The following is a 14949-nucleotide window of genomic DNA, read 5'->3' on the forward strand; positions in this document are numbered from 1 at the left end:
GTAACAACACGAAAGTCTTAATTTTCTATAAAGTCTTCATTTAAAATAAGAAGGGAAATCAACAATTATGGAGAACTAGCCCCCAAAAGGAAAGCTAATTATTTGTGTCAACACAAGATGTAAATCCGTGCTCAGGTTTTCTTTTGATTTATGAGACAGGGCGTTCTCTATATAAATGGGGACATTATTACAAACACTTTCACGATGATTTATCAGGTACAGAAATCAATGGGAATTGCCTTTTGTGAAAATTGTAATTTTATAAATAGCCAGGTAAACATATGTAAAACTGGAGTTCAACACATATGTGGCTACTTAATAGTGAAGAGGCATTTATGGCTCAAGATTAATATATCTTTAAAAAAGTAATCTTGTAGACATCAAAAATGTCGAGATGACAAATGGTGCTAACAAGGCAATTATTTCATTATAATTAGTGATAGAAGTAACGTATTAAGGACGGGCTCAATTTTCAGCTGACGTTAAAAAAACCATGCGTCCTACACAAACTGCCACTCCATGCGAGCTCAGTATGTACACAGATACTGCAAATCCATCACACAGCTTTTGCTGCATTTGTTACCTCTTTTGTGCACAATGCTATTTTAAAAGTGAGTATATTTTAGGAGTAGCAACTATAGAGCAGTTTTTCTTGTCAGTCAAACTGACTACTAATTTTGGCATAAGTTGATTGCATGATTGAAGAGATCAAGCCATGGAGTGTGAGATTCAGAGAATGAAGACTGTAGAGATGAAAGCTAAAACCAGAAAGCACAAGAAGGAAGACTATTTTGTGGTGGTAGTCGGTTTATTTGACCAAGAAAAATGCAAAGTTAGGAAGAGGGTACTCTTTGTTTTCAGAAGTTATAAAATTGCATGCAGCCGTCATCGTCTTGGATGGAGAGGCAGTTTGTATGGAGAGATCACCAGAGGGCAGCATTAGTGGCTTGGGGACCACAGAGGGTTCCCATAGGGACGCCACATAACTTGCGATCATATTTACTCCAAGTAACACTCATGGGGTTTTTATACTCTTTAAAGTGACCACAAGTAACAAATGTAGATGCCGTCATGTTACTAAGGCCATAGGCATAGAAATGTGTTTTTATCACAAGGTTCCCTTTCTCCACCAAATCACCCAAGATCTGGGTCGTTTGACAGACTATTTGCACAGACATTAAATAACATTTGGCAAATACTATGCAAGTTCTCACTGCTAGTATTGTTGTACTTGTTGGTTTTCTGGAATGTTCATTGGCTGTGCTGCTGTTTTTTGCAATTGCGTTGGTAATAACAACAGTGTGTTTTCCCTCCTTATTTTGTTTAGGTGAAATGAAAGGACAGCGCAGATTGGGTGTTCAATCCAGGCAGAGAAGAAAGGGGAGATTTACATGAACGGTGTGTGTTCCCTGTAGGACAGGAAGGTTTCCCATTTGGCCTCAGAATGAAAACCCGGAGGCCTCCTAGTTGCAAAGTCAGGACAGCGTCACACACAGAGAGGGTCAGTGGACGGGCTGGTGGGGTCTCTGAGAGGGGCCGTGTCTGCAGCAGCTAGAGCTCTGTCTGCTGTTCTGCTGCCCTCAGGCCTGATTGAGAATGAGCAGGAAGGGTGACAGGTAGCTTCCATTCACCAGTCACCGTGCTGCCCTCCGGAGCCAGAAGCATCAACGCACTGCTTTTCTGCCCAGCTTTTACCACGCTCCTTTTGAGCTGACAGGTCCGTTTCTGAATGTTTCCATCAACATCCCACTCCTCTCCACCTGGGCAGCTGTCTTTTGAAGACAGTGACATTCCTGAACCCAACCTTCCAAACACAGTCTGCTAAGATGGTCAAAAGCACGATGCCTCCTGGGAAATGAGGCCCAAGTGCTAATGACAAAAAGCAGGGCGGCCCTCTCACTATGTGGTCTTGGAGTTGGACTTCAGGATCAGCCTGGGGAGGTTTTCTGATCGACTACTGGGAAGCCACATCTGCCCCACCACCTATTTTTACATCGTTTTATCTCTTTGGGCTTCTGTGCAAAACTCACCACTTTGAATGACATACATTCTTTTAACATCAGTGGCTGACATGTCCTAGCTGTGGCAATTTTCTGCCAATCCATATGTTTCTTATATCTATGAATTCCTAGTATCTTCAGATTTGATGTTCTATTTCTGACCTTTCTTGCAATCACTGCTGAGGATGCCACATACACTGACCAAGCCTGGAGGATGATACGTTTCTCTGTTGTGCAATGCCAATCAATTCATCAGGACCACGGGAGAAGACCAATCAACAGCTTAGAAACAACTCCATAGATTTACCTAATTTTTTGATCAGTCAAGAGGCATTCTAAACATTGATTCATGGCTCAGACCCACTTGTTGGGACACTAATACAATCTCCCTGGGTGGGAGTTGTTTACAGACTCTCCTTCCTACCAACTAGTTTCTGGACAGTGGGAGTTGTATATACTGTCCGCCTTTTGGGGTCCTGGCTACATGCACAAGTGTCAAGGAAAGCTGCCTTAGCTGAACTTTCCTATAGTCGTGTTTTGGGGGCGTGTGAACAGTGTGCTGGGGAAAGCATCTCACTGTCCGGCACAATCATACTATTTTTATTTGAAATGCAAGTGGAATGGTTTTCGTTGGGCCCCTTAATAGATTGCATTCTTTCCATTGTATTGATAAGTATTAGTGATTATTAGAAACATACAGGAAATGACACAATACTATCCAGGTCGAAATATCAGAAATTATATACAAACAGAAAGTTTCACAATTCAACCTTGCACACAACTGACTACAGCCTTTCCGGTTTACTCAGCGGCAGACTCAGCATTTTGGTTCTGAGGTTCCTTTATGTGTAAATTGCTAAGTCAGGGAGCTGGATTTATGTACCGTGAGTACATGTTAGGACTAAAAGTGACATCATGATGCACTTCTGCAATTTCCTGCGACCTATGTGCTGTACCGTTCTTAGAGTGCAGATCAAGAAACTCACCAGACCACTGGGATATTTACTGGTTAGGTGTATAGGAATTAAAACTAATGCTAATCAATATTTACTGACTAACACCTACCAATAATTCCAGCAAAACAAGAAAATCTACTGCATATACCACAGTAATAAGGCATCATTGATAAGTTACTATGAATTTCTAATGTTAACTGTTCATGTAAGAAACAGAAGATGTTTTCAAGCATATATATCTTGTTTCCTCTTTAGCAGGAGAATCATAAAGTTTCAGAGTTGGAAAGGACCAGCAGATCTTCTGCTAGTTTTTTTTTTTTTTTTTTCTTATAAGATGGAACATTCTTACCTTGAAACTGGGCATTAAATCCTTTGCGTCGATGGTTGCTGTCAGATGTGAAATGGAGTCTTAACCAATTCTTGCTACTGATAACAGGAGAAGGAAGATTCATTCCCGTCAGCCTGGAAAAGAGAATGAAGAAAAAAATCCCCCTTGTAAACCAACAGAGCAAATGGCCTACAGCAAACCCGCTTTTAAAATTGACTACGGACAGTCTTTATTTTGAGACGCTTAAAACAGAGGTCATTTATTAGCTACATTTAAACTTTGAAATGATTCAGATAATTTTATCTTTGCCCACATACAAATGCTATATTGACTCTTTAGGAAATGGAGGCTTTCACAAATATTTTACATTTTGAGTCTTCTTTATTAATGATAAATAAATGAGATGTTCTTTTGATTTCTTATTTCTTTGCATCGTAGCTTCAATCACAATGCAGTACAAAAGGAGAAGAAGGAGGCAAACGATACAACCCTGCCATTCACTGTTGGACACGAGAAATTGTGTTTCACTGGACGTCGTCTCAACTACACGGCTTCCCACGCTTGGCAGCGAGTTTGCCATGTGTCTAGTGCTCCCCTGCAAAAGTCACGGCAGGGACGTCTCCTACGCGGGTGACGAAAGGGAGTGTTTATGAGACTAGTGACAAGCACTGTCAAGAAGTTCTGAGATGGGGGAAAATCATGTTTGAGTAAAAGAGTATATGCAACATGATTAAATCTTTCAAACATCAGACACAGTCAATCTCCGGTTAAGCTGCGTAAAAGATCCAGTCCTCTTTAAAATGTGTAGGTTAGTTGTCACAGAAAAGTTAGTGATCTCCTTCCTGCCCTTGGGAACTTTGTGTCCCCACAGAGAAGTCCATGCCTTTTGGGGAGCAGGGGTCAGGCTGTGCCAGACTCTGGGACACTGTCAGTCCTGGCCGGTGGCGTGCCATTGACTTGGCGTGTGTCAGACACAGGAGGATGGGCTGGCTCTGCTGGTCCTACCTGAGGCCTGCACACCTGGGTTGTCTCAGTTGTCCAGTCTGTACATTGCATTTGAAAATACCTCCATTGAGGCGCTAACGTAATTATTAGGTTGGTGCAAAAGTAATTGCAGTTTAAAAGGTTGAAAATAATTGCAAAACCCGTAATTACTTTTGCATCTATCTATCTATCTATCTATCTATCTATCTATCTATCTATCTATCTATCTATCTATAATCTCCCATAAATGGTCCTAAAACAGTTTCAAATGTAACTTACAAGTGGCTACTCATTGTATGATTATTTTGCACCTCAGCTTGCAAATCTCTTTTTAAAACAATGCTCACTGGTGTCGAAGATCTGTAAGACTTTAACCATTGGTGTGTGGCAGAAACCTGTGCTGCCCTTTGTGGACTGGCCTGTGAGGACCTCTGCTGCTCGGTCAAGCTGGAAACCGTGTTCTATGCGTGGGATGTACCAGGTCCGGGCTGACTCCTGCTAACCCCACTGCCTGGAGGAAAAGCAGCATCCAGTGAAACATGTCGCCAAGTTTTCTGATGTCAGGGTGTTCAATTTCAACTTTCAGGTTTAGAAATGTGCAGTATCCACTTAAAGTTAAAAGCCAACCCTTGACTGTAACCAATTGCAACAGTGTTTATGTGACTGTTGGAAATAATCTTCTGTAAGAGGAAATACACTACTCAGATCTGCCTGTTAGTTTGGATTTATGTAGCACTAGCTGGGGAAGTCGGGTAAGGCTGGCTCCAAGAAGCATTTCATCACTCTGATATTTTGTTTGAAGGCTCCCTGCCCCCCTTTTTTTCCTGCTGAGATTATGCTACAAATTCTGTTGGAAATACGTCACATACCTCTTTGCCTAATACTAACTATGGCCAAGAGAGAAGTAAATTTTGGATTTAACCACACACAGTCTATCCAGCTTATCTACATTTTATTTACTGAAATTTTTAATAATTGAAATCCATGTTTGCTTTTTGTTGCTCTAAAGATTTATGTATGTAAATATACATAAATCTTATATATATATACGTGTGTGTGTGTGTGTATGTGTATATGATTAGTTCTCTTGGAGTGACTCTAATCTCAAATGCTAGATGGCATCGCATTTCAGCTTCATCAACATTAGCAATGCCCATAAACAGCCCCTCTCTTCACCCCCCGCCCCATTTTCCAAACACCTACCCAGAAAACGTCAGTATTGCTTTTGTCAACACACTCCCCCTGCAATGGGCCAGATAGGATTATTTTAGGGGCTATGGGTCACATGGTCTCTGATCCAACTGTTCAGCTCTGCCCTGTGCAAACACAGACCTGGGTTCACTGTGGTAGGGTTCTGATAACACTTTACTTACGGACACTGGAAGTTGTATTTCATGTCCTTTTTTGGGGGTAAAAATAGTATTGCTTTTTTTTTATGTTCTTTCAGCCACTTAACAAGGTAAGAATCATTCTTAACTTATGGGCGGGATTTGCCTGTTGGCCACTGTGTGCTGACCTTGCTTTCCTATATAGGAGGCAGTTTGGGAAAATGCGGGGCAGTGAGACAGTTAGATGATGTATATCCAGTTCACTTTTATAAGTAAAGTTTCACAAATTGCATAACTCCTGTACAGACTCCTCTTATACAGAATCAAAAGTGAGGGCTTTGTAACAGTTACGTATTATAATTCATGTCCCAAGGTCAGAGCCAAGTCCTGCAAGGTGTCACACTCCAGAGTGGGTTGATGTGCGTAGCTTTGTGTGAATTAAACAAATATCCACATGTGGTTCTTGGGGGGTGTCAGGGAGCTGGTTGTTCTAAGTAAGACCTATCTTTGGAATTGAGAGTTTTTCTGTTACCTTCCACCTGGCTGAGGCTACCCTCAGAGCTGTCATTTAATAGGAAGATTGGATTATACAATCAATTCTCCCTTCATTACAAACTAAAGAAAATTAATTAACATACAAACCAGTGGAGGTAGTGTTGATTTACTAAGGACTTGGATGGTTCGGATAAGCTTTTGAGGTAAAGAATTCAACTAAATAACTTTGTGGTAATGCCTCACAAAGGTGTACACATCCTAATCTCAGAACTTGTGACTATGTCACCTGACATGGGAAAAGGGACATTGAAATGTGATGAAGTTATACACCTTGAGATGGAGAGATTACCCTGGATTATCAGGTGCCCCAATGTAAGAAAAAAGATCCTTAAAAATGGACGACAGAGGCAGAAAAAGAGAGTCAGAGGGAGAAAATGAACCTATGGAAGGAGGTCAGAGGGATGCATGTGCGAACTCCACCCATGATTGGGGACCTTGAGATGGAGGAAGGGACCATGAGCCAAGGGCCAGGTGCCCCTAGAATCTGGGAAAGACAATGAAATGCATTCTCTCCTGGAGCCTCCAGAAAGAAACACAGACCTGCTGACACGTTGCTTTTATTCCAGCTAAACCCTTATAAAACTCATGACCTGTAGAACCATAAGATAAAACATTTGCATTGGTTTAGCTATCAAGTTTGTGTTAACTTGTAGTGGCAGCAATGGAAAACAACCACAACCTTTTAATAAATCCACATCCTACTTTTCATTCTAAAGCAGCCCAGAAAGAGAGGACATACAGTAGAACATGTCACCACCCTATACTTAATAATCTGAGAGAACCCGTGGAGTTTAGATCCTGTCTACAATGATCAATGATGGAATGTCTGTCATTGTTGGGTTGAGGTCTTCCAGACGTCCTCCATAGTTCTTAGCTATGCTGCACCAGGGTTTCTAAAAAAGCTTTATAGATGAGAGGGCAATTATGGGGCAATAGTGGGAAATGGACATGGATATTGAGCCTGAGATACAAAGCAGGGATATTTTAAAGAGAAAAGAGGAAATGGTGGCAGGGATCAGCAAATGTCTGTATCTGTTGGTTCACAACACTGAATTTCTTACCCTCAACATAGAGAAACAAAGGACAGCAACCTGGTGAAATAATGTGAATCCAAGATATTTGGACTCAAGGAGTAAGGTGAGGAACAAGAACGCCTGAGTGTGAGGGGTGGGGAAAGGGTCTTCCTGCGGGAATGCTAGATGCGTTTCATTTCTGGAGCATCTCAAACTAGGTCAGCAAACCCACAGAGCGGGACAGTGAGAACACCGAGCTGTCCCTGTAGATATGCTTAAAGGAACTGGAAGTTCCTGCTTTTTGTCCCCAGTACGCCAAATTAAGCAAGTTAATCCATTGGCAAATTTATTTCTTTTAAAGGATTCAACAAGGTTTTCCCTGCCAACAGTAAAATTGGATGTAGGCCTCATGGGCTACTTAAAGTGAAGATGACCTTCTTAGAGCCAAAAGCGAACAGACCAGTGTGTTCCACTTTCTCCAAATAGCTTTCCCATAAATTCTAGGGTTCTATTTCTAGCACTGTCACTTCTGGCTTCCCTTGACCTCTCTCAGGGTCACTTTTCTCGTACATAATATCAGGGGTTGAGCACGTCGTTCTAAAACATCGCGCCTCATTCATTATACTTAAGTAACTGGAAAAATATAGAGTCAACGTATTGAGATAATTTTCCAAAAGGCATTTGGAAAGGCTGACTTTTTTTGAGAGAGCTCTGTTTGAGTACTTATTCAACATTAAGCCAGATGTCTTATTTCTTCAGAAAATCACGTAAATCGCTGGGTGTTACTCATAGCTAAAGCTCTTTAACTGTGATGACTAAGAAGCCAGAAAGCATTAATACCATCAACACAGACCAGGAGTGAACTCAGCCTCCCTGAAGAGACTAAAGAATTTCATCAACCTATTCGAAGAGACTGATTGCTTGTCAGACTGGGGACAAAGTCATCCAGAAATTGTTATTTTTTTGTGAGCTCTTGTGGACATGTAATCAACATGATTTGAGTGGTGTTTAATTTATCTCTGTTTTGTCAAAATTAAATAGAATTATCTGATCAAAGTGTTTCTGAAATGTCATATTTCTAATTGGTTGTTATTTGCATTACTAGTAAAATCCACTGTCTTATGAACGTATGTTGAATTTCTAATACCACTATCCTGAGCCTGATTTTGGGTATTGAAGAAAGTAACAGTGGAATAAAAGGTAGTTTTCACCTGGGAAGAACATGAGAAACAATGAAGAGTTATGTGTGTGTGTGTGTGTGTGTGTGTGTGTGTGTGTGCGCGCGCGCACGCACATGTGTGTATATATACACATACAATCATTGCATATTTATATACAGATATTTCTAGAAATTTATCTTAAAAGTTTTACACATAACACATATACCCTCTGGGAAAAACAACAAAACAAAGCAGAAACCACCCACGGCCTATTTAAAAGCACACCGCAGAAGACATGTCTGTTAGTTCTTTCTGTCATCAAAATTAACGCGTTCTCAGACTTTTCTGTCACATGGCATGGCATCCACTTTGAGTTCTCACAGCAGGCTTCTCAAGCCTAGATAGCACTTTTTTCTCTTTGAATCTCTTTTTTTCCTCAAGGCACTCAGCAGATTCTATCATTAGTAGATACCAATAGCTCTACCCTCCCATTTGGTGACTTTATCCACTCTTGTGACTAGCGATCACCTTTACCGTTCCCCGTGTGCCCTGTTACAGTCTATGTTTTTTGCAGAAACGATCTAGCCCTTGAGCAGTCGTCCATCCTCCAGCAAGGCCCCCATCCTTCCAGCCCCACCCAGCCACAACCCCACCCCCACACTTTCTACATCCGGATGTGCTTGACTCCTCCTGTCCCCACTGGGAGCCCCAGGCTTCTTCCTCCTCTGGGTGTTTCCACAGCTGCACTCTTGTGGGGAGTCTAGCGTGTGCAGGCACAAACACATGCACGCATGCACGCACGCCCCTCCTGCTCTAGTCATTCCTGCTTGTCCTTTTGGTCTCTGACCATGTGTGACATTCTGCGGAAGCCCAACCTCACCACAAACATGAGGCTGTCCCTCCCTGTGATGTCCCCTCCTGGCACCTGTCCTGCAGACATGTCACAGAAGTGATGTCCTGATGACTTCTTGAGCGGTTGTCTTTTCTGTGACACTTGAAGCTGGCATTGTCCCCACTGTGTCTCCAGCACTTAGCAATGTGCTGGGCACATAGTACTTATCAGCACAAAACCCATCAGGTGATGAAACACAAGAGGTGACATTAGACACTCCCATGTGGCCCTACGCTGGTCCCACTCCCCAGCGTCCCTCTATAAACCCTTCCCTGCTCCAACGCCAGGGTGCTGTGTGTTTGTGACCGTGTCTTCGTTGGATGAATTCTTTCCCTTTATAGCATTAGAGGTGAGCCAGGTAAGGAAGGAAGAAACGGTGGCTGGGGAAGGACAGTGGTTCCTTTCTGCATGGGACCAAGGTCTCTGCACACCCAGGCCCACCTCCCAGGGCTGCACACACACAATGCGCTTTGAATGGGCTCCCCTACGTGTCCTGTCCCAGTGGCCCTGACTGGACACCCAGATCTCCTGATGCTAATCGCTCCTAAGGAAATCCAAGGAGATCATGCATCAGGGGCCCCAGAAACGCCCTTAGTGTGGGTCATTATCAGATGCTTAGGTCATGGCCGCACTATGTGCCGTGGATTTCCAGAAGCAGCGAGCTGTCGGATGTGTAATCCTGGCTGTACTAAAGCAAGTGTAACTGCAGTGGATCCAAGGGATGCATCAGAATGTGTGTGACTCCCCCCTCACAGTGCCCCTCACCTTTGGATTTGTAGGCAGTAGCTATTCCGTGCTAAGTGGTGGGCATTCCACCTGCAACGCCAGCATCTGCCCTCCTTGCTTCTCACTAAGCACCACCAGTGTCCTCGCCCAGCCCTGTCCCCTCTGCTTGTGCTGTTGAAAAGTTCTCCTAATTGTCCCTGTCTACTCTAATCCACTCTGTGTAGCTCTGGCACAAATGGCCATAAATACAAAGCGATTCAACAAACAATTTACAAACAACCGAGTGTGCCGGACTGAAGATACAGCTGAGCAAGCTACAGTACCCAAGACCTTCCGAGAGGAATGACCTCAGAGTGAAGACACTCAGGGTAAGTGTCTCCAGATGGAAATTCAGGTCACTGTGAGTGCCCACAATAGGGGGTTTCAACTGTTTCTTGGGTGAAGATCACTGAGGAGATGTGCTATCTGAGCTGTGACTTGTTAGCTGAGTGGCTAGACTGGGGGACAGGACAGCAACTTGAGAGCAGTGCCACCTCAGTGGAGATTTGTGGGGACACCCTATCCTTCCCTTTTCTAAAAGTCCTCAATAGCTCTAATCAGTGGGGCAAGAGGCCAACTTTCCTAGCACGGGAATGAGGACCCTTCAGGGTACGAGACACCATTCCTCCTTCGCTCTCATGTTGCCTGTTTAAAGCTCTGTGCTCTGGCCACGCTGGGCAACATCTGCTCCCCAGTCACCTTACATGTCCACGCCTCTGGGCTTTGTGTCACTGTGTCCTGCCATCCTGGGCCCTTGACTCATTCTGCCGATTTAAATCCTTCCCACATTTCAAAGCGTTGGCAAAAGATGACCCCATCCCCAAATATCTTTTCCGTATTATTTTAGTGGCATTAAGCACTCTGCCCATGACCCTTAAGCACGTGCTCCATATATTTCTACAGCAGCGGTGAGTCTGTCTCATGTCGTTAGTGGCTGGGTAGAAATCTATGTCCCTGACTGGACTGTGAGCCCACGGAGGGTACAGCTGGCACCTTGCCAATGTCCCTAATCCTTGCAGTACTTTGCATAAACCAAAGTCTCCATCAGTCCATTGTAAATGGTTTCGGGTTTTATTTTTGTTCATGATATAACCTACTAATCAATAGCGAACCCTAAGAACACACAAAGTTAAGATCGTTACGAGAAAGCCATTCTTATTTTTTCATCGACAGTGTTTTCCCACCAGTGTGACAACCTGCTGAGAGTGAACCCCACGTGGGTCAGAGCTGGTGTCTTTGGAACCCAAATGGTGACACAGGACTCACTTAAGACAGTGAGAACGTCATCTGTGTCCAGGAAGGAGCTGGAGAAACTTGGAACCTACTAGAGACGCGGCAAAGGAGCCCAGCCCTGACCACAGGCACGTGAGCGCAAGCCGTGAACACGTCCGGGGCTGCAGCACATCAGGCCTGGAAGGAACCCAAAGGTCCTCAGAGAGGATCAGTCGTGAGAGAATGTGACAAATCCTGTCCTCTAAAGCTTAAGGACTAAATGTCAGGGAATTGCTTGAACACAGCTGGGGAAATGGCTCAGATGGACGAGTAATAGGATAAGGCAGACGAGAGACAGCGCCTGTGACAGCATCTCTCTGGAGTCCCCTGGGCCTCGGGTCCATCCAGACAGGGCTGGCAGGGAAGTGGCTTCAGCCAGAAGCCGCCTGGAGGAATCAGTATAATTCTTCCAGGGCAGGGCGGGCCTGCTTCACTTGTGTCCAGAAGGTCATCTCTGGTATTAAAAACCTTGGCTGCAACAAACTCGTCTGGATCTAAGTCAGTGACCTGGAAAACGAAACCTCCAGTGTGTGTCTCTAATCCTCTGCTCGATCCGATGTCCCCGGAGGTTGTTTTAGGGACTGTCTGCAAAGGCTGGACTCTGAGCTTTGCCCACAGGGCAAAACGTCCTCTGCCTCCTGGACTTCCAAAACCAGTGAATAGTGGGCGCTAGGCCTGGCTGGGGATCAATACTGCTTTTTGCTTATTAGAAAAGATAGAATCGACACACAGATCTCTATGATAAATACACACACAGTCTATACTCTAAGCCCGATGATAATAAAAAGTGCCAGGTGACAGTGGATTTCTGGATCACTGCCCATTTTCTCTTTGATACTCTTTTTAGAAATATTATACATATTGTTTGATGCATTGTAAACACTAGATTTCCTTTAGTCTTAGGATGAGGTAAGTCTCATCCAGCCCAATTCAAGAGTCGGAAACAAGTCTTTTTTTTCTTTAGCAAACCTCTCCCATCACCTGACATGCCAACCAGCTGGTCAGATTCTCACACACCCACTGACTGTCCTGGGGGTTTGAGCCTCTCCAATGCTGTCATGTGGGACCCGAGGTGTGCAGCTGATGCTGAGCCTCAAACCTGTACCAGCCACTGCAGACCTAGTTAAACCTCACGCAGGTATATGCATCCCTGGGGTCTGGGCTTGGGGTTGGCAGCCTGTGGGGTGACCTTAGGTCACACGTGCCATTGTAGTCAGCAGGCTCCTGCCGCACACTGGACTCTGGGTGCAGGCCAGCGAGCAGCGAGACGCTGGCATGGAAGCCCCCCCATGACCTGCCTCCCATGCCTGTCTCCGAGGTCCTTTAGTCATTACACACCAGCTTTGGAGTCAGCCTGACCTGGATTCAAACCCACTCATGCCCCTTCCCAGCTGGGTGACCACAGGCCTCTCCTCTACTGGCCGGAACCTGCAGGCCTCACCTGTGTGAACGCCACACTGAGGACCACACGCTGGCTGCCACTCGAGCACCTTTGTCACTCTCTGCACCCTGACAGGTTGTGGTTTTGCGCTCACACCCACTCCACCCCTCACTGCAAAGCACTTCAGAGGAAGCCACTTGCTTGCTGCCCTTGTCCACATATGTGTTTATGGCTCTGTCTGTAATCACGTTAACATGTCCAAACATGGTTACATGTTTCCATTTCACATGGATGGGGAGAGTATTTCCTCGTGAATTTTTCCAGCTTACCGACCGTCTTCTATGTCCTAAATGCTGGGCAAAGCACCGGGATGCAAGATTGAACAGGTGTCTGTCTCTGACCTCACGTGGTTTGTAGGCAATCTAACTGATATGTGTCTGGGACGACTGTGGCCCACACAACTCGTACACTGACAGTCTGAACACAAGGACCTCAGAAGGTGGCTGTACTTGGTGACCAAATCAATACAGACGTAATTAAGGAAAAATGAGGGCCTACGACTGGGGTCCTGATAAGAGGAGGAGGTGAGGACAGACGCGCACTGAGGGACGACCGTGTGAGGACTCAGGGAGAAGATGGCCGTCTGCACGCCCAGGACAGAGGCCTGGAGCAGACCCTCCCTCATGGTCTGCAGACGGAGCCCCTGATGGCACTGGGGGCTCAGACTATTAATCGCCCCCAGAGCTGTTGTCACAGCCTCTCGGCCTGTGGAACCTGGTCATGGCGGCCCCAGCTGACCAACACAGGAGTCCCGTGAATCAGCTGCTGAGTGGGTGTGGACCAGGGCTGTGTGACCGTGTCCGCAGGACGGGCTGCCTCGTCCGGGTGGAGGGTCATGGCCTCAGGCAAGACTTCCTGCAGACGTGAGGGATGGACAGAAAGAGGCGGTACAGGAGGACGGGGACACAGACGCTACGGGCAGAAAGACGTGTCCTCAAGGGTGTGGAGAAGGACTGGGCAGCAACACGGGGACTCTGACGGCCCAGGAGGTCAGGGAGGCGGGAGGCGGGGGCTCTTCACCAAGGATGGCCTCTAGCTTCCAGAGCACGGGGGGTCAGTGATGGCCGACAGGGGCGCGGCTTTGGCTTCGGACAAGTGGAAATCAGGGATTGAAGAGGACAGTGGCTTTACAATCCCTCAGTGAATCACCTGAGCCAGTGGCAGCAGCCCACGTTAAATAGGTCTGGGGGCCCACAACGTCACGGGGGGCATCCAGGTCAATCTCTGCTTAAATGTTCCGTTTATTGACTATGCATTGTATTTAGCAAACACAATTCCAGCTGATTCTTCTGCAAGTTTACAGTTGTGAAATAAGCAAGAACATACAACAGCCTGAGAACATGAACCTGGAAGGCCAATGGCTCAGAGCCTGGGGAACCTGCTACCAAGTGAAAGAGACAGGAAGTAGCTGTACTGCGTTTTCACTTGTGCCAGTGATCAGAACTCCATTCCAGCAAAGACACATGATTTCCTTACTAGCATGTCCACCGAGCCAGCGTATCACACTGTGCTAGCACGCTCTTAGAAATGGTAAGGCTGGTGCCATGCTCTGCCCACAGCTTCACTTAATGAAGGGTTCTCTTGAATGCTCATGTCAGAAAAGAAATTGCAGAGGCTTCAGGAAATGGGGATCCTCAAGGGATTCAACATGTTCTGTGAAGGAGACCCCACTAAGGACTCGTATGTCATTGTTGAGTCATTCAAATATATGTCTTTTAATTATTTTTTAAAAATTTATTTTATTTAAATTTTATTTTTTTCCAGATTTATTGAGGCATAACTGTCAAATAAAAGCTGTGTATATTCAGGTGTACAATGTAATGATTTCATATGTGAACACATTGTGAAGAGATTATAATTTAGCTAATCAACACACCCATCCCTCACATAATTACTTTTTTGTGTGTGGCGAGAACACTGAAGATCTACTCTCTTAGCAAATGTGGAGCATCTGACCCAGTGTCGTTAGCTGCAGTCATTGCATTGTTCACTGATCTCCAGAACCTACTCATCTTGTAACTGCCAGATTATCCTCTTTGACTAACCTCTCCCCATTTCCTGCACCCCGCACCTGCTAACCACGCTTCTCCTCTCTGTGTTTCTGAGTTTGACTTTTTTAGATTCCACGTGTAAGGAGATCATTCATTCTTTGTCTTCTGGGTCTGGCTTATTTTGCTTAGCATGGCCTCTAAGCTCCTCCATCTCAAGGTCTGAGAGGAGATGGACAATGGCCATTGATCTGCTTAGGTTTTTTA

General features: G+C 45.1%; 1 protein-coding gene across 2 annotated transcripts in view; it reads right to left on the reverse strand.

The window, feature by feature from the left end:
* CSMD1 (CUB and Sushi multiple domains 1) overlaps positions 1-14949 on the reverse strand; it is a 1601557-nt gene that overhangs the window by 577438 nt on the left and 1009170 nt on the right. For both annotated transcript variants that reach the window (XM_074329288.1, XM_074329289.1), the window contains exon 6: positions 3306-3418. In XM_074329288.1, coding sequence (XP_074185389.1) covers positions 3306-3418 — 113 coding nt within the window. The remainder of the gene's footprint in view (positions 1-3305; positions 3419-14949) is intronic.

Source organism: Rhinolophus sinicus, linkage group LG04 (assembly GCF_036562045.2).
Source record: "Rhinolophus sinicus isolate RSC01 linkage group LG04, ASM3656204v1, whole genome shotgun sequence".
In the NCBI taxonomy this organism is placed as follows: Eukaryota; Metazoa; Chordata; class Mammalia; order Chiroptera; family Rhinolophidae; genus Rhinolophus; species Rhinolophus sinicus.